The 24,669-nt window shown below is 43.0% G+C and overlaps 2 protein-coding genes and 1 pseudogene across 2 annotated transcripts; 2 read left to right on the top strand and 1 right to left on the bottom strand.

Moving 5' to 3' along the window:
• Positions 1-1,432: 1,432 nt before the first annotated feature.
• Positions 1,433-2,322, top strand: LOC123396754 (annotated as a pseudogene).
• Positions 2,323-7,994: 5,672 nt separating this feature from the next.
• LOC123451965 (GDP-fucose transporter 1) lies at positions 7,995-10,947 on the top strand. Its single transcript, XM_045128537.1, has 2 exons — positions 7,995-8,158; positions 9,633-10,947. The coding sequence occupies exon 2, from the start codon at positions 9,650-9,652 to the stop codon at positions 10,661-10,663; it is 1,014 nt and encodes a 337-aa protein (XP_044984472.1). The 5' UTR covers positions 7,995-8,158; positions 9,633-9,649; the 3' UTR covers positions 10,664-10,947.
• A 1,129-nt stretch (positions 10,948-12,076) lies between these two features.
• Positions 12,077-16,838, bottom strand: LOC123451964 (putative disease resistance RPP13-like protein 1). The gene is made up of 3 exons (XM_045128536.1): positions 16,228-16,838; positions 12,630-15,382; positions 12,077-12,361 (listed from the first exon to the last, which is right to left on the bottom strand). The coding sequence occupies exons 1-3, from the start codon at positions 16,507-16,509 to the stop codon at positions 12,148-12,150; spliced, it is 3,249 nt and encodes a 1,082-aa protein (XP_044984471.1). The 5' UTR covers positions 16,510-16,838; the 3' UTR covers positions 12,077-12,147.
• Positions 16,839-24,669: the final 7,831 nt, after the last annotated feature.

Raw genomic sequence — 24,669 nt, 5'->3', positions numbered from 1 at the left:
CGCGTTCCAGTAACGCTTCCGCTTAGCGATCTTCAAAGGTATGAAGATGCTCTACCCATTACTCGTTGCTGGTTTCTCCATAAATAGATCCTTGTTTGGCGTAGGATTTTTTTTGAAATTACTACGTTCCCCAACAGGAAGAACATTATTCCATCTCTAAAGAACTCGCGCCGCCTCGTCGACCAAACCCTATACAGTCAGAAAAACACCTAAAAGCTAAGAATGATCCATCCCTACACCAAAGGGCTGGAATCCACCACACAGTCATGATTCTAAGGCCAAAAGAGATTAGTTAAATTGGGGATGGCGCCGACAGAAGGCTGGGAAACCCTAAACGCATTGGAGCCTTTTTTTCTTTTCTTTGTGGGGAATAAAAAAACGACTATGATTTGGTTCACGAACTCAAGAAATACACACTAGGACCTTATGATCAGTTATGTAAACCATTGAGGTGCAAAATTGCCTAGCATATGCATAAACAGTAGAGGAGACCCTCCATTTCACGTTACACGGTTACTCCCTTCATTTCAAAATACATGACATGTATTTAATTGGTTAAGACAATACTTAACAAATAATTGTGTCAATATACAATTTATGTGACACTTTTATAGTATATCTAGAAGTAATGGGCATCGCTAGGCATGAGAATACTGATTTTCTTCTTTCAATCAAACTAGTCGTAGGCGGTGTTATCAGAGCAAGGTGGTCGTTAGAATAGAATTGGCCTCGCGTGAGTTTTGCTATTTTGTTTCGTTAATGGAGCAGTTTCTGAAATCGACATCCAAATTTTTAAAAATTTAACTCTAGTTTTATCCAACACTGAGGATTTTACCAGATATATGAACAAAAGTCCTTCGCCACAAAGGTGTAGTCAACCCATAAAGGGCAGCGGTGGAAAATATGCCCAGATATCGAATTTGAAATACTTTTTTGGAGCGCTACTTCATTTGTTTCATAATATAGTGGATATAGATTTTTTTTAAACTCGATCTCAAATTTTTTAACCAAGTTTCTAGAGAAAAACATTTACATATATGATGTCAAACATATCTCTACTATTAAAGAAGAATCTGCGGTCGTCGTGATGGTTCAACCACGCTCAATCCCCTCTCTAGCGCTAACCTTTCACCGTTTTTTTTATTTTTTTTCAACCCTCCATAAACCAACCGATAAACCAAATGATTAATCTCTACTAAATCAATCGGTTCCCCACCTCGGACGGTCAACAACTGAAAAGATATCCCACCTTGTCGTACCCAACCTTCGAAAAAACGCAGAAAAAAATCCCACGTTCGAGGCCACTGAAAAACTGAAACGACCCGCACGCCCTTCACTTTCCCCCGTCGGTCTCCATCCCCAGATCTCTCTCCCCGAACAGAACCTCCCCACCCCTCCCTCGCGACCACCCCGCCGCCTCCTTCATCGAAGGATGTCCTCTCTCCCGAGACTCGGCGCCGCCTCCTTGTCCGTCGGAGCGCAGCCGGGCATCAGATTAGGGTACTACGACAAGACATGCCCGGAGTGGAAGGGATCGTGTTCAGGAAGACGACGAGGATCGCCAGGCCGTTGCCGGACCAGGCTGCGTCCCTGCTCCGACTGCACTACCACGACTGCTTCGTGCAGGCTTGCGATGTGTCCATGCTGCTCGACTCCACGGACGGCAGCCCAGCGGAGAAGGATGCCATGCCCAACCAGAGCCCCCGCGGCATGGACGTCGTCGCGCGAGTCAAGGACAAGCTCGAGAAAGTATGCCCAGCCACTGTCTCCTGCGCCGATCTCCTCGCGCTCATCTCACGAGATGCCGTCGTTCTGGTGCTACATCACAACTACTCTCCTTCTTGTTTTATCACGTACTGTACTACCAACTTGTCTTTCTGTATCTAAAAGTATGAATCTAATCGGTCGACCCCAGAGCAAAGGCCTGTCCTGGCTGGTGGCGCTCGGCCGAAGGGACGGTCGGACGTCCAGGGCCGGAAACTGCGGCAGGTTGCCGCTCCTCTACGGAAACATCACAGTCATGATCAAGGTGTTCGCGGCCAAGGGCCTCGATGTGAAGGACCTCGTCATGCCCTCCGCCGCGCACACGTTTGGGAAGGAGCACTGCTCGTCCTTCGCCGGCCTCCTTGAGCTCTACTATGGCAGCATCTGCAGCACCGACACGACCCTGGACGAAAGGTACACCGACAGGCTGAGAATGCGCTGCCGCGGCCCCCGCGACATCAGCACGACAGCGGAGTTGGACGCCTATCGGCAGGTGGCCAGGAGGCACGGCTGCTCATGTCGGACGCCGGGCTCATGGATCATCCCTTCAGATTTTAGGAATAACACATGTTCTTCTGCCCCGGTGGTCAGGCTAGCCGGTTGTGTCCTACTCGTTCGTCAGGTTCAGGTACTCAATAGTTCATCTAAGAAATAATTGGTTGGTCAACAATGTTTCATTGATCTAAGCAACCTTGAGCTATCCTAATCCCTGACCAGACTATTTACAGGTGATGGAAGACTTCTCTTCTTTGATGCGGTGTCGGACTGGAGATAGAACTTGTCTATTTCTAGCCACCTTTCCTTTTTTATACAGAGTTATTTTTTATATTGGATTTTGATTTTAAGAAAGCAAAAAAAAGGCAATATCAATGGCAAGCACACGAAATACTACTACCTTATTTACCCGTGCTTCTCTTACCGAAACCCATCGTGTACATGGACCAATTCAAGCATTTGTCATGTGTTTTTTTTTCTTTTCTTACGATTTCAAGCATCAATGTGCAGGTTCTGTCTTCGTCTATTTAATCGCCATTTGCCACTCCAGAAAACTCTACAGTTTCTCACGTTCTATTTGTGCTTCTCCTTATGGTGTCGTTCCAGTAAATTAATATGCAAGAGGAGGCAGTACAACTGTACAAGTGACCTCCTCGTCTAGGTTCCTTAAGTACAGTAACTCTGGCAAGACACACTGCTCGGGAGGCAACGACTTGGAGTCCAGCAGCGACCACAAGCTGCAGACACACCAATTGACCTTCGAGGAGCTGGAGGAGGCCATCGGTGACTTTGGTGACCAGCAACCGCTTCGGCACCATGTACAAAGGTAGATAACTGGCACGCTCTTGCTATTTCCTTCGAGTTTGACATAGATCAACTTGCTGAGAGCATAGGATTTTGATGTGGTGTTTAGGGCAACTATGATACTAGCTTAATTAACAATTAGGCACTACCTAATGCTTAAATTCTATTTCCTTTCAGCTGATGTAAGATGTTGGCTATTTTCTTCCATGAAGCTACTCTTGAACTTGATATATAATCTGCAGTCGTAATTGAAGACCTAAAGAACTACATTAATTGTGCTATCTACCAAGTATTGTTATTTTTCTACATTGATTTCATTGACTGGTTTTCTTTATCATGCTTGTTAGCTTTTCATGCCATGTTGCATGCTAAATATTAAATGTGGCATGGAAGCAAAAGGGCATTTGTTGTTATTTGTTAATGGTAATACTGAACAGAGCATGGTTCTGTTGTGGAAAAACATCCCTTACCTATAGAATTAACTTGGCTGTTGAGCCCTGAAGGATGGACGTGTATTTGGACCAGTAAAATGCCACGTGTTGTATTTGTTCTGTTTTCTTTATCAAACTAAACAGTTACTATCTAACAGAAAGAAAAGGAACAGTAATACACATACGCTGTTTTTACTAAAAAGAACAATTTATGCTTTACCCTAATTTCTACCTTTTGTTCAGGCCTTGCAGAGCCTTTACCTTTGTAGTGAATAATGATCATCGAGCTCTTAGAGCAAAGTATATGCTATGATTGCTATGCATTATTTAGCTAGGGTTAAGGTTTCAGGAAAAAAAACATTTTCTTGACGGTGAACCTGGTCGTACATGATGCAATTTCTTTATGCAGCGGAATTATTTGTCCTCATAGAGGGAATTATGGTCTTTGGGCTTAACATAGTTACTTATTGTGTAATTCTACATATTGAAATGTGAGCTTGTAGATGCTTGAGCATGGGACACAGCTTGGATTTCTCTATAAGGGTGGCACACACCATCTTGAGGTGAGCACACACATTTACCAGCATTCTTATCTTCACCGTTGGACCAATTCCGATACATGCCAATAGTAGAGAAATATGTGATCATGAGAGAATTCTCATACATGACACCATCTATCTAGCTAGCAATTGTCTGAATGTAATACAGTAACCTGAAGATGTGTTCTCGCTTTTTTGCTTCAATCATATTTTGTGTCTTCTTCCAATAGCAGCCATCTATAGATACGAGTGTCATTTAAACGTGATACGTGAAGTCAAAGCCGATGTTTTATTTTGTTACAATTAGTCTGAATTTTGTATCACATATCTCATCAACCTAGCTAATAGATCATACATTAAGGGATGCCTCTTCAACAATATGTTATTCAAAATGCCATCTTTCTCTGAAAAGTTTTACTGGCATCAAAATATTTCATTTGTGATCTGTGATCCTTTTCCTAATCGGACCAAATTATGTCAACATGTTGTACAATTTTCCTTTCCCTGCCTTGATTGTTCATAAAACATATGTATGTTCCTAATTGGTATATTATGATGGCGGTAGTTCATCGTTCCAGTTTTAGAAAAAAAATCCTCTCGATTTACAAGTTTATGTGATAAACACAATGTTAACTTTATTTACACGTGCTTTTGGAGGTGGACTGTAGCGTTGAGAGTGTGAGCCTACAAGGATAGTGGAGCGCAACCTGTTATAGCTAAAAGGTGAAGCCTGGGAGGTGGTGTTCCTTCTCATCGTCGCCAAATGTCAATGGTATGCCGATGTATTTCGTCATTATCGCGTAACCCTCACCTCATTTACTATATATCTTCATTATATATAGGTGTTGCTAATCTTTGTCAAGTATTATCCACGATGCCAAGAAATTCTTGAAGTTTGATTAGCGAACCAAATAAAGTGAACCCATAAAAGATAAGCAGGAGGAAGTAGGATGTGCACACGGTGATAGGAAGGGAATATCTAAGAAGTTATGATGATAGAGATTTCGGGTGGAGATGGATGCAGGTGAGAGGTATGGAAACGAGATAAAGATGTGTGTGGCAGGAAATAACACACCTTGATTTGAACTGGTGTGTGTGCATGCATTGTGAAATAAAATACCATTTAATTATAAATTTTGTTTTTTGAATCGGTTAGAGAGTTTGTTCTGTTGAACTAAATGGCGGGTAACACAAATAGAAGAACAACAATAGTATACATACACTGTTGAATTATCTTTGACGTTGTACCCGTGTTGGGTTGTAGTCCATGAGAAGCACTGGTCTAAAATATCCAATTCCATGCTATAACTTCACCGAGTGATGGTTTCACATTATATTTTATGTCCCGAGGCAACGCACGGGCGTTCAACTAGCGCATGCGTGGATTTTGTCCTGGGCATGGTGCTACTACGTGGAGCCATGAAGTCAAGTTCTCGCAAAAAGTTGCAAATGAACTGTCAAGTGGCAGACGAACTCTGAAATAGACCCTCCTGCGAGGCTTTAGAATTTATACGAATTTAGAAATAGAAAATCTTTCTGGTGCTGTGCTGGCTTGTTGGACACCCACGTGAATCCATCAGTTGATTTTTAAATCCATGTTCTACAGCTCAAAGGTAGCCTGTGTGGTAGTTCCTAGGTGGACATTCTCAGAGTCACCCTTCTTGAAAAATCCTGTCCCATTTAATGGCTATAATCCTGTCCCATTTAATGGCTATGTGTTTTATGCAGGAGTCAGCCTTTTTCGTAATATGCCTTTTCTCTCACGTGAAGAAAAAACTTGCACCACTTTTCTTAACTAGCACAATATATAGATAAGTGTGGTGAAGGTGCATTATGCACCATTTAACAAAATTTGATTCAGTTCACTCTTTTTTAGTCATTCACTTGTTTTTATGTGTAAGCTTCTAACAGTGTTTGAGGGTTTTGGTTGTAATTTTCTATGGATATTTCCTAATTTTGATAAAGATGCATTATGTGATTATTATGTGCTCTCTGAATGTTTATGGAACACACATTGGACGTGTTGCAGGGGAAGATTTTTGTTAACTATGTATTTGTTTTAGTTTGATTATCTTAACCATACACCATATTTGTTTTTATTTCTATTTATGTTTCCTCGATCACATAAGAGTTGCCTTGTAACAGTTGCGCTACATGCATCTTTTCATTATTTATAATATGAATTTTTAGTGCACTATCACTCTTTGTGTATTAAAAGGTAACTAACAATGCTAGGGTAGGGATGGAGAGAAGACTACTAAAAAAATACTTAAAGAATGTTCAACAGTCAAATGCCAAAACAGGAAACTACAAGAATGTTTGAAATCAATAAAAAAATAGGTAGAAATACACATTTAAAAAAAAGGATCAGACGGTGGTGAAAATGAAGATAAATCGACGGAGGGATGAGGAGGAATGTTTCCTTTAAAGGAGTAGACGATTATGGAGGCAACTATCGCTGAGTAGTAGGCGCATTTGAGAGAATCATGACATCATGTTTGACAAACATTTCTTAATGGGAGCAATTGTTTTCTAACTATATTTTGTTATAATGTGGCAACACACGGGCATTAAACTAGTAAGTATAATGGGAGCCACTACACAGCGGCGCCGCACGAGCACTTTTTTGTGCGGCGGTTTTTTTAACATGCATGCAAACTAGTACATCAGCAAAGATTCTTTTAATGTTAAATTTTTAAAAAGTTTTATCTCTTAAACTATAAATCCAATTTTCACCATTAACTTTCTCGCAACAAGATCTTCAAAACTAGATTCCATGTCGACATGTTTCGACAACATTTTTTTTGTCGATAGTTGCCAGATTACTACTCCCTCCGTCCTAAAATAAGTTACTCAAAAATGACTCAGTTTTATACTAACTTTAGTACAAAGTAGAGTCACTTTTGAGTCACTTATTTTGGAACGGAGGGAGTATTATTTAGTTGTTACATTACGAGACACTTAGTAGCCACATTTTATTAACTTAGTTGTCAACTTGGCAACTGTGTGTATAGATTTTTGGCAACTACGTTTGTTTAAACCCGACGACCGTGTTTGACAAATGATTGTTGCCTTGTAGCAATTTTCATTATACATGATATAAACGCATGTCATAGATTTGGTTTGCCAATTTAAATATGTCAATTTGTCATATTTACATACAACTTTGTCGGAATTTTTTTTGTGTGCTTGCTAGTTTAACTGTGCCGACTTGTCATATTTACTAATAATTACCAAAAACAAAAAAAGATTTCTTGTGATCGTCGGTTTTAAATATGGTGAGTTGTCATATTTTTGCACGTTATCGTTCCAAAAAAGTTGTTTGTGCGTCCGATTATGTCGAGATGTCCTATTTATACACAATTTTGAAAACAATGACGATTAAGTTATTTTTTATCAGACAAATAAATACTTACTAATATGACAAGTAAGTGCAACAAATGTGATAAGTACGAGCAAAAAAAATATTGTCAAAATATATCGACATGGGATCTAGTTTTGAAGATTTCGTCAAAACAAAGTTAACGACGAAAACGGATCATCGATCGAATTAACGGTTTAAAAGAAAAAGTTTTTGAATTCTGACCATATGAACAAAATCTAGCATGAGCCCGTTACATGGGAGCACCATGTACGCACACTTCTCTTTACATTTTCCTAAATATAACTAGATTCATCATAAGATGTAGTTTAATATTTTATACTCCATATTTGATACTATTATAGATATAAATAATTAGTTTTCTGTATAAATTTATTAAAGTTTACAAAGTTTATCACAGGGGACAAGGATATGGATGGTCGAGGAAGTAGTACTCCCGGAGTACCATCAATTTCGTGCAGTTTTTCCTCGCCTTGGCGGAATCGTTTTGTCTCGAGCCTCGACGACGGGGACGCACCTCCGTGCTGCGTTAATAAATGCTTTGTTTTGTTCCAAAAGATCCCATCCTTCCTCCTCCTCCTTCTCCTTCTTCTTCTTCCCCTGACGTATAAATCCCTCTCGGCCACACACACACACACCCACACCCACACCCACACACCACAAACGCGCGACGCATTGCGGGCTTCGCACAAGCCCGGAGGCAAGGCAAGGGTGGATGCTGCCGCGCGTCCTCACCTCTCCCCGTACGTACGCCCATTACCCATCTCCCCCTCTCCGCTCCGCTGTGTGGTTCGCTTCTTGGATTGGATTTCTGATCTGGAAAGTGGTGGTCTCTCTTCTTGCTGCTAGTCAGAAATCTCGGGGAACGGGGCGGGGGGCTTGGCCGTAAGGTAGTAAGATCGGGGGCCGGAATCGCTCGCTCTTGATTCTGTCTTGGCTCAACAGAAACGCCAAGAGAAGAGAATTTTTTAGCGCAGTTTCCCCCCTGAATCTTTCATCTTTGGTTGGTCGGGGTGCGACGCGGATGCCGGAAGCTGATGGTTTCTTGTCTTCATTTACTGTATTTGTTTGTGCAGCCAACCAGAGGTCGTGTGGCAGATCCCCCCCCCCCCCCCCCCCCACCCACCCACCCCACCCCAAAACGAACGAGCTGTTTTGTAGTGCTTGCCCTTTGGCTCTGTTCGTCGGATACTTCTTTACGAGCTTTTTGCAGTTCTAGTACTACTCACTAGTCAGTAGTACCAGTAGCACGACTTACTTTTGCAGTGATTAATGTCAAGCCAATTTTGTTGAGCAGCGCAGCACTTCAGCTTTGGTGCCTAGCTATACTCTCATGATTCATGCGCAAATTAAACACGCTGCATCTCTTTAATCTGCTGACAAATGTGATCAGAAGACAGAACAGCCAAGACATTAGCGCAAAAAATCATACTCCCTACGTTCCTAAATATAAGTCTTTCTAGAGGTTTCACTAATGGACTACATACGGATGTATATAGACATACTTTAGAGTATAGATTCACTCATTTTGCTCCGTATGTAAACACTTAGTGAAATATCTTAAAAAACTTATATTTAGGTACGGAGGGAGTAGATAGATTGCCTAAGATCACGCTAAGCACCTTAATTAGGGCTCCTTTGATTCAAAGGAATTCTATATGATTTTTGGAGGATTGAAATCCTTAGGAATTTTTCCTACATTGGTCCTTTGATTCATAGGATTGGATCCAATAGGATTTTTTCCTGTGGAATCTTTTGTACTACATTTCATAGGAAATCTAACATCCACTCCAACCTCTTTTTTACAATTCCTTTGTTTTTTCCTGTGGCATCAAACACTCTTTCCTAATCCTATAAGGTTCAAATGGACATGCCACTCCAACCCTCTATTTTTCCTGTTCCTGCGTTTTCAAAATCTTGCAAATCAAAGAGGCCCTAAATTCCTGCTGCCTGTTGATTTTTCTAATGCTTCATGTTGTTGATGTGGGCATCTTAGTTATATACTTATATTTGGTGTCCAGGTAGTAGTCATTTAACAAGTGCTTACTTGTCGTGTAGAGTCCCTTCGGGGACATCTGATAAAAATATACGAGTCATGCCAAAATATGTAACTAGTCCTCTTTTAGAAGCAAAATAAATTGAAAAGTGTTTGCAGTTCCATTAGAATAATATTTATTGGTTGGTCTCTCATGTGTGTTATTACTGGACCAATTTCAGGCGAATAATCTGGTCTCATGGCGAAGCAACACTATGCAACCAGCAGCCTTGTGATAGGCTATGCTTTGTGCTCGAGCTTGCTGGCGATCATTAACAAGTATGCCGTCACAAAGTTCAATTACCCTGGCCTCCTGACTGCGCTACAGTACTTGACATCTGCTGCTGGTGTTTGGGCCCTTGGAAAGCTAGGTTTTCTCTGCCATGACCCCTTCAACCTGGAGACTGCCAAAAAATTTGCACCGGCTGCTGTTGTATTCTACCTCGCCATATTTACAAACACAAACCTCCTTGTTCATGCCAATGTGGACACGTTTATAGTTTTCAGATCCTTGACTCCGCTTCTGGTTGCTATTGCTGACACAACCTTCCGGAAGCAACCATGCCCTTCCAAGCTCACATTCTCGTCCCTCGTAATCATATTGGGAGGAGCAGTTGGCTATGTGATAACAGATTCTGCATTCAGCCTCACAGCATACTCGTGGGCGCTTGCCTATCTGGTGACAATAACAGCCGAGATGGTGTACATCAAGCATATTGTGACGAATCTGGGTCTAAACACATGGGGTTTTGTGCTGTACAACAACCTTCTTTCGTTGATGATATCCCCCATCTTTTGGTTTTTGACAGGGGAGCACAAGTCAGTCTTCTCAGCAGTCGAATCGCGGGGTGAGGGTTGGTTCCAGCTCGATGCATTTGTCGCGGTGGCATTGTCATGCTTGTTTGGGTTGCTCATCAGCTTCTTTGGCTTCGCGGCTAGGAAAGCAATCTCAGCCACGGCATTCACGGTGACTGGGGTTGTGAACAAGTTCCTCACAGTGGCAATCAATGTGACGATCTGGGACAAGCACGCCAGTGCATTCGGTTTGGTTAGCCTGCTATTCACTCTTGCTGGTGGGGTACTCTATCAGCAATCAGTTACTGCAAAAGGAAATATTGCATCAGCACAGCATGAAACAACAACAGAGCAACCTAAGGATGAAAGTGCCAGTGCTGAGTATGATGAGGAGAAACAGGAGCTTATTTCATCTTGAGTGCCCCAGTGCATGAAGAGTGACACTCTTAGCTTTAGATCGACAGGTGTGTCCTTCAATTCTGTTTAATAGGCCCTTCGCAACAGAACCATACAATAGGCAGTGCCAGTGGTAGTACACAATATTTTCTTTACAACTAGAAGAAGGTCCTTTCTGTCCGTGGTACTCATTTCTACTGGAAGAAAACTAGATTAAATTACTGTTTTTATGGTAGGAATGATGCCTGTTGTAAACTTGTAACACAATACCTATATGGACATCTCATATTATTCTTGATTATTATATATTGGCCATTGGTGCTTTTTGTGGTAACAAAAAACAACAAACAAAGGGGATTTGCATTTAGATGCTTCGGGGCAAGGAAGTGCTGGGCTGGGACATGCAAATGTTAAGGAGGCATATACAATGTCTCTGGAACAAGCTGTGCTATACTTGCAGAAGTCAGGCAACGATGTTTCTTAAGCTGGTTTTGCCTGGACTCTTGAGGGGAGGCGTAATCCAGGTAAGGTGAAGAGACCAAGCTTACGACCATGTCCCCAGCAATTGGTCTTTTGGATAGTCATGCTTATGTAGTAACCTCAGCAGCAAGGATCCCTTCGTAGAGTTAAGGCATTCCTCGAAGGAGAAGTAGCGGCACTAGGTCACCCTTGAGGTCAGACAGTTCATTCAAATGGAAGAGATGTGTTACAGTACATGTACCCGTAGGGTGTTCTTCAATAGGCTCAAGGCCATGTACGAATCACCCATAACTGGGGGCATTAGTCTAATCTGGTTTGTACACTTGGTCCATCCATAAGAGGGAGGGGGAATTTTGTCCATGGTGCATGGTGGACTGTAGCTAGGTGTCTTTCTCTTCCCCCTACCCCTAGTAGGCTTGATTGACTTGAAGCATTGACTTTCTCGTTTATACCTGCATAATTTATCCTCTCATCCTTGGCATGTGACAGTGTTGCCATCATGCAGCAAGCTTATGGGTGAAATAGAAAAAAATCTTGAGTAGATTATAAGGAACAACATATTGTTTCCAATAGTTATTTAGCTTTCATCGAAAGCAGCAGCAGCATCACTGGATAGAGAAAACCTTTATCTTCTTTTATTTTCTATAGAGTACACAGGGTAATATCTCAGAAAACGTCAGTGCTTGAAAAATATATATTGGCTACTGCCTTTTTCCCTCAATGGACCTCCGCCCCGAATTACTTCTCTTAGATTTGTGTAGATACGGATGTCTAGATAGATCCTTATCTAGACAAATCTAAGACAAGTAATTCGTGACGAAGGTAATACTCGCGCTGTACTGAAATACTTGTTGTTGGGGAACACTAATACAAATACCCCAACTACAAATATTGTGGTACAGAGGGAGTACATGGTAAGCTATCAGCCCACAAGTTAGCAGACAACACATGCAAATTTACAATGAGTATATATACCACTGGAATATTCAATCCCTTTCTTCCCACATGGTTTGATTTCCTCTAATCTTAGTTCGAAGCTTTACAGATACTGAAGAAGTAAAGACACCAAAAGCATGCTATGATAGTGAAGAAGACGAGGAAGACTCCTATGACTTTAATCTCCTCGACCATGGACAGCAAAAGCACCAGTGCAGTAGCAAGTAGAGGAATCAAATACCATTTGATGGTATTGTGCATGCTGATTCGAGAGATAAAACTCCTAGCCATGATATGTGAAGACCAGCCCTCCAACTGATGGTCAACTACTGATCTGACAACAAGATTTCCTCTAATCTTAGTTCGAAGCTTTACAGATACTGAAGAAGTAAAGACACCAAAAGCATGCTATGATAGTGAAGAAGACGAGGAAGACTCCTATGACTTTAATCTCCTCGACCATGGACAGCAAAAGCACCAGTGCAGTAGCAAGTAGAGGAATCAAATACCATTTGATGGTATTGTGCATGCTGATTCGAGAGATAAAACTCCTAGCCATGATATGTGAAGACCAGCCCTCCAACTGATGGTCAACTACTGATCTGACAACAAGATCTCGTTGCTCTCCAAATGCCTGGAAATCGCCCGTCTTCTTTGTGTATGTGAAGAATGGAGATCCATCAGTCAGGTTACCATAAACTTTTTCGATGTCAAGAATGGCCGGCCAATCTTTTCCACTGGGAATTAACACGCCGAGCAGTTCCTCCGTGCCGAAGACAGTCAACGTCTGCAGCACTGAAGCGTGCCCTGTCAACCAATCTGGAAGCCTTGTGAGCTCTCTGTCTACTATGCGGAGGTGCCTTACACATCTGATTCCCTTCACATCCTGCAGCCCAGAGCAGCCAATGACCATCAGAACTTCTAGTGATGGAAGATTGGAGACAGTGGTAAGAGCTTTGCTGTCTTGCACAATTAACTCTTTGAGCATGGGTAGGTTGCCAATCACTATGAGGCTACCAGCAGCAACAACCTTCATGCTTATCAGTTGTTTGGAGTACTCAAGGCAAGCTGGGAGTGACTCTATGTTGGGGCAGCTATCTAGATGAAACTTGATCAGGGAAGGAAAGTCGCCAGCTTGGAATCCTTTCCATGACTCCAAATTCTCTATGTCATCTACATGGAGATGCTCTAGCTTCAGAAATGCTGATCCTGTGTACCGCCCTCGCTGAATAGTACGCAACTTAGAACAGCTGGTTATGGTGAGAAACTTGAGTTGGGGTAGCTGTCCGAGACAAGGGAGGCTCTCACAGATTTTGCAATCAGCAAGAACCAGCCGTTGGAGACTGGGGAGCTGCAGTAACCATTCTGGAAATAATCGCCCGTGGTAACTTGCTATTTTGAGAGACTCCAGGCATCCGTGAGGGCGGAGACTGTTGAGAACTCCATGGAGCCTTCTAGCTTCTGCCGCTGGTACGTGTAGATGCGGATCACTGGAGCTACCACATAGATCAAGCTGTGTCAGGTGAGACTTCATCTCCAGTGCAGCTTCTTGTGCCCTGGTAAACTGCATTACTCTGTCTATCTTCAGTATCTGGAGGCTTCTCAAAGAGTTCATATGTTCCAGCTCTTCCAATGGCCACCCACTGACATCTTTCTCAGTTACTTCCTTGTGGTTCACTATGAAACCACGTAGAGTAGTTAGCTGCTTCAAGTCTACCAAGCTTGGCAAGACAAGCTGTGGCACTGATCCTTCGAGATCGAGGCACTGCAGGTTGTGCAGCTTACCGATTCCCTCTGGCAGAGAATGAAGCACATTGCAACACCGGAGGACCAAGAATTGCAGATTTCTGAGGCTCTCAATGGACTCTGGAAGTTCTGTGATTTGAGTCAGAGAAAGATTTAAGAGCCGAAGGTGATGAACAAGTGCTATTGACCCTGGAATGTGCCTAATACCAGTGCCAGTAAGGTCCAGCACTCTCAAATATCTTCGCCCCATAAACACTTTGTCCAGGCCACGGTCAGCCAAGGGATTCTTGCAGATCACTGTCCTGAACCTTGTCAGACTTCCTGCTTCTTCAATACTAGATGCCTGCTTGTTCTCCCCAAACCACCGGTGCTTAATTAAGAATTGTAAAACAGACCTGACACAGCCATGTACTGTGCATCTTGTCATGTCAGCAGAGCCAATCTCAGGCTCCAGAAGGTTTGTGAGCACCAGCTCCCTGTAAAAGCGGTCTGCAATATCCTGAGGATCACAGTCATTTTCTTCATCGATGATAAAGCCCTCTGCTATCCACATCCTAGTAACAACATGCTGGCTAACCACAAAGCCTTCTGGGAGCTGCAGACAGTAAAGGAAACATAGCTTCAATCGGTAGGGCAAATTACTGTATGCCATGTAGACAGGCCCACTCAGTTTCTTCATCCCACCAGGAATGTCCTCCAGATCCAAGGACCACAGTTCACTTTCATTAACCTGCTGCCACTCCGCCTGTGTCGGGTCCTTGGTTGCTAGGACACCGCCGATAATCTTGATAGCCAGTGGGACCTTGTTGCATCTCTGGATAATTGTTATCACAATATTCCTCAAGTTCTCCTGATCATGTTCCTTGTCCAGGCCAGCACTAGCACATAGCAGAGTCCAGCAATCTTGGAAAGGCCATTCCTGCATATTATGAATGTAGCTACGATTCATTCCTGCTGCAACTCTCTGGTCTCGAGTTGTGATCAGAATTCGGCTTCCATGCTTTACAAACGAGCGGTCTCCCAGGAAACTCTCATGGTTATGGTGACTCGATATATCATCGAGAACCAGTAAGAATCTCTTCCCTTCAAGTATTACAGCCAACATGTCCATAATTTTCTCCCTACTTTGAGCTTCTGCTCTAGGTTTCCCACCAGCGGCACGTACGACTGCGGACAGTAATCCCACGCCAGTTGTGTCTTTGGAACCATCTACCCATATGGTTGTATTGAAAACATTTCTCGTGTAGCAATCATCATATACTTTCTGTGCCAGTGTAGTCTTGCCAATTCCGCAGCACCCAACTATGGTAACAACAGTGCTGGAGCTTTGGCTGTCAGTCAAAATATCAATCAACTTCATCTTTTCCTGCTCTAGGTTTCCCAGGCTACAAGAGTTAGTTGACGGACTCCCCAAAAATTTACTTATCCAACCGTGTCGCTGCCAGTTCATTTGTATAAGATCTTGTTCCTGTCCCCGCTGTAAAACTGCAAGCACTTTCTTGTGCAGCTTTTCTATATTGGCGTTCAGTTTCTTCCCTGTCCTATTGACAGCTGATGACCGTAAGAGCCAACGGAGAATCTGTCCACGTTGAATTTTTTTTGAATTGTTAGTGATCAGAAAAAATGAAATAACAAACTGTGAAAAGGCAGCTGAAAGTTTATTATTTTCTTTAATATTTGTATGCTGCTTACAAATTCCCCAGACAAAATGCTGATGCTGATACTGCAAGACAAGGCTTGTCAACATACTTTCACATACCAATCAGCTGTAAATCAGTTCGGAGATAACTCATCTCAAGTGAAGCTAAACCAAATATTTCAAATTGGATAAACATATTGTTCTAGCAAGACTTGGGACTTCATCAGCATTTCGAAGGGTGGGCTTAATTTTTCAAATCATAATTATTGGGGAGTTGTCTTACAAATATTTTTCCAGTATTGCACAGTCGCAATTTTCTATTTGGCCGTTTATTCTCTCTCCCGCAAGTCTACTATTAATTTTTGTGGATTTGTATATACTTGAAATGTAAAACTGTGACATTTATTTTGAAACGGAGGGAGTAACTCTTTGAAGTGCATTGTATAGGCATGGCTTGCACTATGTAGCGGTCATGCTGAAGATATGAAAAGTGCGTTTGATGGACATATCTGATGTTGAGGATCCAACAATAAAATGGACCGGTTAACATGTACTACTCCCGATCCATATTATATGTCGCTGATTATCAGCAGACAATTCATATGGATCAGAGGGAGTATATAAGATGTTTTTACAGTTTAAAATGAGTGAGCACCTATGGGCCTTGTTTGGAATTAATGGATCGGAAAGCAGAAGAAGGAATTTGAAGGTGCGATTCATGCTCAACGACTGCATCGGTAAGATACTTAACACGGCCGGAATCTATCCAACCCAGAAGCACTTACTGATCTCTTAGCCTCCTCCGGCGACGGCTCCTTCTCCTTCTCCACGTGAGCCTCCAGATCGTCCACCGCATCGTCCCAAGCGTACACGGCCTCCTGGTATGCCACCAGCCACGCCGTCGCGGCCTTCGCCTCTGCGCCGGTGACCCTGCTCTTGCTGTTGCTGGCTGTCGTCGTCTCCGCCGGTGGCCGGAGCGGGCACGTCGTCGCTTCAGCCGTCGGCCGGCGCCTCCGCCGCGCCCGAGCGACCACGGCGCGGCTCGGGGAGGGGCTCACATCGGACATCGCCGGCTTGGTCGACGACGGCGTTTGCCAGTTTGTTGTTGGCAACTGCCGTCCGCCGGGCGGAACTTCCTTTATGTTGTGCTGTTGTGGGATGGCGCTGCGTCCATTGACTTGCCAGCAGGGGCTTGATGCACGTCTCCCCTAAGCCAAAATAGTTTACTCGTTTAATTTCCGTGATCCATTTCAAATCCAATCGGGAGAGGCAATGACATGACATGGCGGTCACGTCCCCACTAGTCACCAACGGAATTTTTATGGCTCCTGCTCGCTACTAGATCGGGCTAGCACCGTCGTGCTGTGGCCAATGTTTTTGATCCGGAGATTGCTTATGTATGAAAAAAATGTAAACATATATTTGAAAAAAAGTCATCTATTTGAAAAAATTTAACCATGTATAAAAAAGTTCCCGATATATTTGAAAACATTCAAGATGTACTCCCTCCGGTCCTTTTTACTCCGCGTATTAGATTTCAGTCAAGTCAAACTTTACAAAGTTTAACGAAATTTATATTAAAAAATATCAATATCTACAATACCAAATATATACATTATGAAACTACATTTCGTAAAGAATCTAACAATATTGATATGGCATGGTGAATGTTCATAATTTTTCTATAAATTTGATCAAAGTAGAGATATTTTGACTTCGGACAAAACTTATATGCAGACTAAAAAGGACCGGAGGGAGTATAATATACATTTTGTAGTTGTGTTGATTACATCTTATAGTTGATGCATCTTGAATTACATGGTGTAAGATATTATGTTCAGGTTCTTAATTGTTATTATTATACCTCTGATATTGAACATGTTGATGAGGTGTGAGTAGTAACTATTGTTTCTGAGGAGATAGAAGAAGTCTTGTTATAAGTAATCGTATAAAGTTGGTATTTGAGCGATATTTTGATGATATGTATGTTGTTACTTTTCTTAGTGGTGTCATGTGAATGTCGATTACATGACATTTCACCATGTTATGGGCCTAAAGAAAGTCAGTGTGGAGTAACAATTAGATGATGGGTTATGAGAGTGAAATAAGCTTAAACCCCAGTTTACGCGTTACTTCACGAGGGACTGATTTGGATCCACATGTTTAATGCTATGATTAGATTTATCTTTATTCTTTTTTTTAGTTGTGGATGCTTGCGAGCGGGTAATCATAAGTTGGTTGTTTGTTCAAGTAAGAACAACAACTTAACACCGATCCATCCACATATCAAATTATCAAGGTAGCGAACGCGAATCAACTCGATATGATGAACATGACTAGATAAAAATTTCCATGTGTCCTCGGGAGCGCTTGATTTATATAAGAGTACTTTCAGGCCTGCCCTTTGCTACAAAAAGGACTGGGCTACCTTGTTGCACCTTTGCTATGAGTGTTACTTGTCACTTGTTGCGAATTATCTTGCTATAAAATTATCTATCATTGTTACTTACAACACTTGCACAAAATACCTTGCTGAAAACCGCTTATCATTTCCTTTTGCTCCTCATTGGGTTCGACACTCTTACTTATCGAAAGGACTACGATTGGTCTCCTATACTTACGGGTCACCAAGACTCTTTTCTGACGTCGTTGCCGGGGAATGAAGCGCCTTTGGTAAGTGGAAATTGGTAAAGAAATATTTTTGGTATGTGCTGAAATTTACTGTTGCTTGTCACTATGGACAGTCACCCTTTGAGTGGCTTGTTCGGGGCATCTTCGCCTCGAACGGAAGTTGAGGAAGTTGCTCCTCAACCTATTGAACCTACTGAAAATATTTATTATAAGATTCCTTCGCGTATGGTAGATAAACTATTGGTTAATAGTTATAACGGTTCAACTCATCCTGATTACCATTTGATATATGTCGATGAGATTTGTGGATTGTTTAAGCTGTCAGGTCTATCCATAGAAAAATTTAAGAAAAAAGTTTTTCCTTCATCTTTGGAGGGAAATATATTAATGTGGTACATGCTATTGAATGATATTGGATCATGGGACTGGAATCGCTTGAAGCTGAAATTTCATCAGAAGTTTTATCGTATGCATCTAATTCATCATGATCAGAATTTTATGTATAATTGTTGGCATCGTGTAGGAGAAAGTATTGCTCAAGCTTGGGGAAGGTTTAAATCTATGATGAACACTTGCCCTAACCATGAGCTCAAAAGAATTGATTATACAATTTTTTTATGCTAGGCTTTCTCATGATGATCAAACATTACTCGATTCTTGTGTTGCTGGTTCCTATATGAAGGAGACTAATGAATTCAAATGGGATCTTCTGAAAAAGATTAAACGCAACTCTGAAGATTGAGAACCAGACGAAGGTAAAGAGTAATATGTCTTCAACGTATCTATAATTTTTGATTGTTCCATACTGATATATGATCATTTTAGAATACTTTTGGGGTTTACGGGAGATGCGTTTTGGCTCCCGGGTGCATCAGATGAACAGTATCGTGAAAAATAATAGTAAATGTTTTCAAAAAATCGGACTTTTTTTGTAGATTATTGCATTAGTGTCGCAAACATGCATGCCAATTTTCGTGCGATAAGGAGCAACGGTGTTTCGTCAGCAAAAAAGACAAATTTAGGGTGACATTTTGGGGTAACTTTTGGTGTTCAATTTTTTTTTTGCACAAGCCAAAATGTTTTATCCTTTTGTCTCAAAATTTGCAGGTAGCATTTGGATGTGACAAAGTACACAAACAAATTTTGTCTTGATTTTTTTTTCATTTCAAACTTCTTTTTGGCCCCGGGAGCATATGCTCCGGGGAGTCGAATTGCATTTCCGGTATTTATTTACCAATTTATATTATTTTTGAGCACTAACCTATTGACCCAGTGTCCAACGCGAGTTGTTGTTTTCTCCATGTTTTTCACTTTTCATGTTTTCCATACCAAACGAAGCCCAATTGACGTGGAACTTTCTGGTGTTTTTTCTGGACCAAAAGAAGACCGAGTATCACAAAGCCAACAAGGCGCGACCTAGGGGGGTGCCCTGATGGTTTGTGCTTCCATCGTGGCCCTCCCAACTACGTTCTCTGACTTATAAATTCTCTTATATCCTAGAAACACGAAAAGGAGTCCTGAATTTTTTAATGCCGCTGCAAGTCTCTGTTCCGATGGGAGGCCATCTGGAGCTCTGTTTCGACACCCTGCCAGAGGGGCTATCAATCACGGAGGGCCTCTTCATCAACCTTGCTACCCTCACGATGATGTGTGAGTAGGTCACCACAGACCTACAGGTCCATACACTACTGGAATCAGAGAATTTGCCATCTGCTGCTTCTTTGCCGTCTGCTGCCTGATGGCAAAGACACTATTTGCCATCAGCTACCCAAAACTTGACGGCAAAGAGCAGGCTGATGGCAATGAGTGTCTTTGCCATCTGCTGCCTCTTTGCCGTCTGCCAGCTGAGGACAAAGCACATGCAGGCAGACGGCAAAGAACCCACCCCACACCGCCCTCTAACCCATAACGGTCCACCTCTTTGCCGTCAGCCTGTTACCCCTTTGCCGTCGGGGCCAGACCGCAAAGCGCCCACTAGATCTAACGTCGTCAACCCGCACCCCACCCCCTCTCTCCCCTCCGTAACGGCTCACCACAGCCCCTGACTCTCTCTCCCTGCACCGACGCCGGAGCTCGTCCTCCCTCCTCCCTCCTCCCCGCGACCCGCCGTCGGAGCTCGCCCCTCCTCCTCCCTGTGACCCCCTCCTCCACCATCGTGCCCCTGCTCCACCACCGCCCCTCCTCTTCGTTCCCCTGCTCCACCACTGCCCCCGACTCTCTCCCTTCACCGCCATCGGAGCTCGTCCTCCCTCCTCCCTCCTTCCCGCGACCCGCCGCCGGAGCTCGCCCCTCCTCCACCATCGTGCCCCTGCTCCACCACCGTCCCCTCCTCTCTGTTCCCCTGCTCCACCAGCACCCCCTCTTCCCTGCGACCCCCTGCTCCACCGTTGCCCCTTCCTCTCCGTGCCCCTGGTCCACCTTGCCGCCGACATTTCCCCGAGCTCCACCTCGTCGTTGACGTCTCCCCTAGCCCCTTGTAAGTCCTCCGACCCTCCTTTCCTCTCTTTGCCTCTTTGCTAAGGGTAATTTAGTTAAGTTAAGTTACTTAGGTTAATTTAGTTAGGTTATTGTTATTAGGTTCTTGTTGCTATTAGGTTCTTACTTTAAGTTGTTTAGGTTAATTTAGTTAAGTTACTTAGGTTAATTTACTTAGGTTAATTTTTATTAGGTTCTTAGGTTAAGTTACTTAGGTTAATTTTTATTAGGTTGCAAATTTTTCTTCAAGTTTCATATAGGCTATTTAAAGAAAAAAAAACAGAATTGATTAACACTAGTTCCAAATATTGCGAAGAAAAAAGACTCTTGCATTTTGCTTCAAGTTCTATATTGTTCTTCCTATTATATGAGAATTTGAAGTGGACATGTCATATGTGGACATGTGATTTGGACACATGATATTTGGAATTGGGACATGTCATGCCGAAATTTCCCGTGAAAGAAGAAGAAGAGGAGAGGAGGAGGAGGAGGAGAGGAGGAGGAGGATGAGAAGAAGAAGAAGAAGAAAAATACCTTCTCCTTCTTCTCCTCCTTCTTCTCCTCCTCCTCCTTGTCCTTCTTCTTGATTTCTTCTTCTTCTTCCCCTCCTCCTCTTTCTTCTCCTCTTTCTTCTCCTCTTTATTATTCTCCTTACCTTATTTTCCCCAACAATGAGATAATTATCCCATTTAGCTATAAAATGACATAATTAGAATATTTGTGTTGATCGGGTGGATTTACATGTGATAGTTGTCTCGTCGCTGTGAGGTCTGGTGTGCGAAGACCTGCCCGTGCGTTGTACGAGCTTCGCCCCTGCATTCGTGGGTCAGTACAAATTTTATCTCCTCCTCGCCCCTTCATTTACTGTGGCTCGGTTTCCGGATGAAACTTTCTAGATTTAGGTAATTCAATTAATTTATCAGTATGCGTGACCAGTATGTGTCTCCCGTCCGAAAGGGCGACATCTATAAATATGCATGTCTTTGCATATTTATAACCGCCATCCTTTCGAATTGTCCAACATTATCCATGGACAGCCCGAGTATGTGTAGATTGGGTTCGTTTTCCCGTATGCTGTGCTCTGGATCCGATGCGGAATTTCGTCAGTGCCTCCCTGTTGTTCTCCGGATGCACATCCTCTCTGTTTATTGCGGAGACGTGTATCAGGAGAACAGCGGGGATGTGCTACCGAAATTTTGCGTTGGATCCGGAGGAGAGCATGGGAAAACGAACCCAATCTACACATACTCGGGTGGGATTAGGACCTATCTTTACCTATTAGCGTGTAGGTTGCCTGGACGTAATAAAAATGGCGAACCTGATTAACCGATGAATATAAATGCTAAATTATATATAAATATATTTCTTCTGTCTTTAGTAGCTACGCAAGATGAGTGATCGTGCGTGGATGTATACCGGTCACCCTAGTCAGAAAGAGATGACGAAAGAATGGTTTCTAAAAACAAAGGAATTTGTGAAAGCCGCATTCGCAATTGGCCAGGAAAGAAACTATTGCCCCTGTCAATGCGACAACTATAAAAAGATGACAGAGGCTCTAATGATTAAACACCTGCAGAGGAGGGGTTTTAAGCCTAATTATACGGTGTGGACATTTCATGGTGAGTCTATACAACGCACAAGAGCTGAGGTGGTCCGTCGTCGCACGGACGAGCATGGTACCGGGATCGAAGACATGGTGCAAGACTTTGATGATGCTTGGGATTCGGAAGATGAGATGGAGGAATCTGCAAAGGCCTTCTATGAAATGTTGGAGTCTTCAGAACGTCCTCTCCATGAGCACACTGAGCTCTGTCAGCTGGATGCAATTGCACAAGTAATGGCTCTGAAGGCTCAGTTCAACTTGGGAAGAGAATGCTACGACGCGATGATGACACTATTTGGACGTTCCCTACCCAAAGGCCATGTCATGCCTACAAACCTGTACCAGTCGGACAAAATACTTCGTGTACTTAAGATGCCCTATGAGAAGATAGATGCATGTGAGAAAGGATGTGTCTTATTTTGGAAGGAGTATGCACACTTGGACTATTGTCCCAATTGCGAGTCTTGCAGGTATCTTGTGGTAGACAACGGTATGGGTGAGAAGAGGCAGACCAAAATCGCAGTTAGTGTTCTTCGGTATATGCCAATCGTACCAAGACTTCAACGTCTTTTCATGGTCGAAGAGACAGCCAGACAGATGACATGTCACAAATTGGGCAAAAGAACCGAACTAGATGCAGATGGGAATAAGATGATGATACACACATCGGATGGGGAAGCGTGGAAACATTTCGATGGATTGCATCAGGATAAAGCGGCAGATCCAAGGAATCCTCGAGTCTACGTCGCCACGGATGGTTTTAATCCCTTCGGCATGACGGCAACCCAATACAGTTGTTGGCCTGTATTTTTCATTCCACTCAATCTCCCCCCCGGGCAGATTATGCAAAGAAAGAACATATTTCTGACGTTGATAATTCCAGGGCCCAATTATCCGGGGAAGAATATGAATGTGTACCTGCAACCGATTAACGATGAATTGGAAGAAGCTTGGGATAATGGGGTCAAGACTCATAGGTGCATGTGTGGTACATGTACTCTATGCATGACTTGCCAGCGTATGCGCTATTCTCTGGATGGTGTGTGCATGGAAGGTTACCATGCCCCCAATGCAAGGGAGCTCTTCAGTTTCATTGGTTGCAGGAGGGTTGGAAGTATTCTTGCTTTGACTTGCATAGACAGTTCCTGGATCCTGACCATCAGTTCAGAAAAGACAAGAAGAACTTTACGAAAGGTAAAGTTGTCAAAAACTTGTCACCACCTGCATTCACAGGCCAACAGATCCTGGATAAGTTAAACACCCTCGAGCCTGATCCAGAGCGTCCAAGGTATTTCAAGGGGTATAATTCAAAACACGCCTGGACTCACAAGCCATGCTTCTGGGATCTGCCTTACTTCAAAGACCTCCTTCTTCCACACAATATCGACATGATGCACACTGAAAAGAATATCGGAGAGGCTATTTTGGTACATTGTTCGACATAGATGGGAAGACAAAGGATAATATTAAGGCTAGAGTCGATCAAGAGACACTATGTCATAGACTGTTACAAAACATGCGAGAAGGCAAAGGAAAGCACAAGTGGCCGAAGCCAAAGGCCTGGTTCAATCTTGGAAGGCCAGCTATGAGGGAAATTATCTTGTGGGTCAAAATGCACTTGATGTTCCCCGATGGGTATGCAGCGAATCTAAAGAGGGGAGCGAGTCTTGAAGAATTAAAAATCTTTGGTCTCAAGAGTCATGATTGGCACATATGGCTAGAGCGGGTAATGCCGGTGATGTTACGTGGCTTTATTCCTGAGGATGAATGGCTAGTACTGGCGGAGCTGAGCTATTTCTTCCATGTTCTTTGTGCGAAAGAATTGTCACCTGGCGTGGTAGAAGACATGGAGGAGTTTTCACCGGAGTTGTTGTGCAAGTTAGAGAAGATCTTTCCACCGGGCTTCTTTAATCCAATGCAGCATTTGATTTTACATCTACCGACCGAGGCAAGATTGGGTGGGCCCGTGCAAGATCGTTGGTGCTATGCAACTGAGAGGATGTAGAAGACCCTTCGAGCTAAATGTAAAAATAAGCGTAGAATTGAAGCATCGATGGCTGAGGCATTCATTACTGAGGAGGTGGCAAACTTTGTGACAGCACACTACGAAGCCAAAAATCATCATTTGCATAATCCGAAGCCTCGGCACAATGATGCAGACCCTAAAAAAGGTGGGTCCAACCTCAGCCTATTCAAAGGGAAGCTTGCACTAGCCAGTGCTTCGAAACCAATAACGTTGGATGTCGAAGAATGGCGGAACATTTCGTTGTATATCTTCAACAACCTAACAGAAGTGCGACCGTACATCGAGTGAGTTCTCGGCACATTTTCCCGTAACTTCTAATTCATTTGAACTACTCTTATTCCCGGATATTTCAAACAACCGTTACGTAGTCAAATTCTCGGATGGAGCGGTGATCGAAAATGATTCCGTCGAAAAGTATGAGCTTCTGTCAAAGACAGGAGGCGGCCAGTCGAACTTGCCGTCGAGCAGCTGTCCTGAGATAACGCGTCGTCC

The sequence above is a fragment of the Hordeum vulgare genome, chromosome 5H (genome assembly GCF_904849725.1).
Source record: "Hordeum vulgare subsp. vulgare chromosome 5H, MorexV3_pseudomolecules_assembly, whole genome shotgun sequence".
Taxonomy (NCBI): domain Eukaryota; kingdom Viridiplantae; phylum Streptophyta; class Magnoliopsida; order Poales; family Poaceae; genus Hordeum; species Hordeum vulgare.
The sequence above is the reverse complement of the archived record's forward strand: the minus strand, read 5'-3'. Positions and strand labels throughout refer to the sequence as shown.

Coding starts and splice junctions, on each gene's coding strand:
- LOC123451965 (XM_045128537.1), top strand. CDS start 9,650: ATGGCGAAGCAACACTATGCAACCAGCAGCCTTGTGATAGGCTATGCT.
- LOC123451964 (XM_045128536.1), bottom strand. CDS start 16,509: ATGTCCGATGTGAGCCCCTCCCCGAGCCGCGCCGTGGTCGCTCGGGCG. Junction 15,383..16,227: donor CGGAGGAGGCTAAGAGATCA/GTAAGTGCTTCT, acceptor CAACGTGGACAG/ATTCTCCGTTGGCTCTTACG. Junction 12,362..12,629: donor GACCATCAGTTGGAGGGCTG/GTCTTCACATAT, acceptor GTTGGAGGGCTG/GTCTTCACATATCATGGCTA.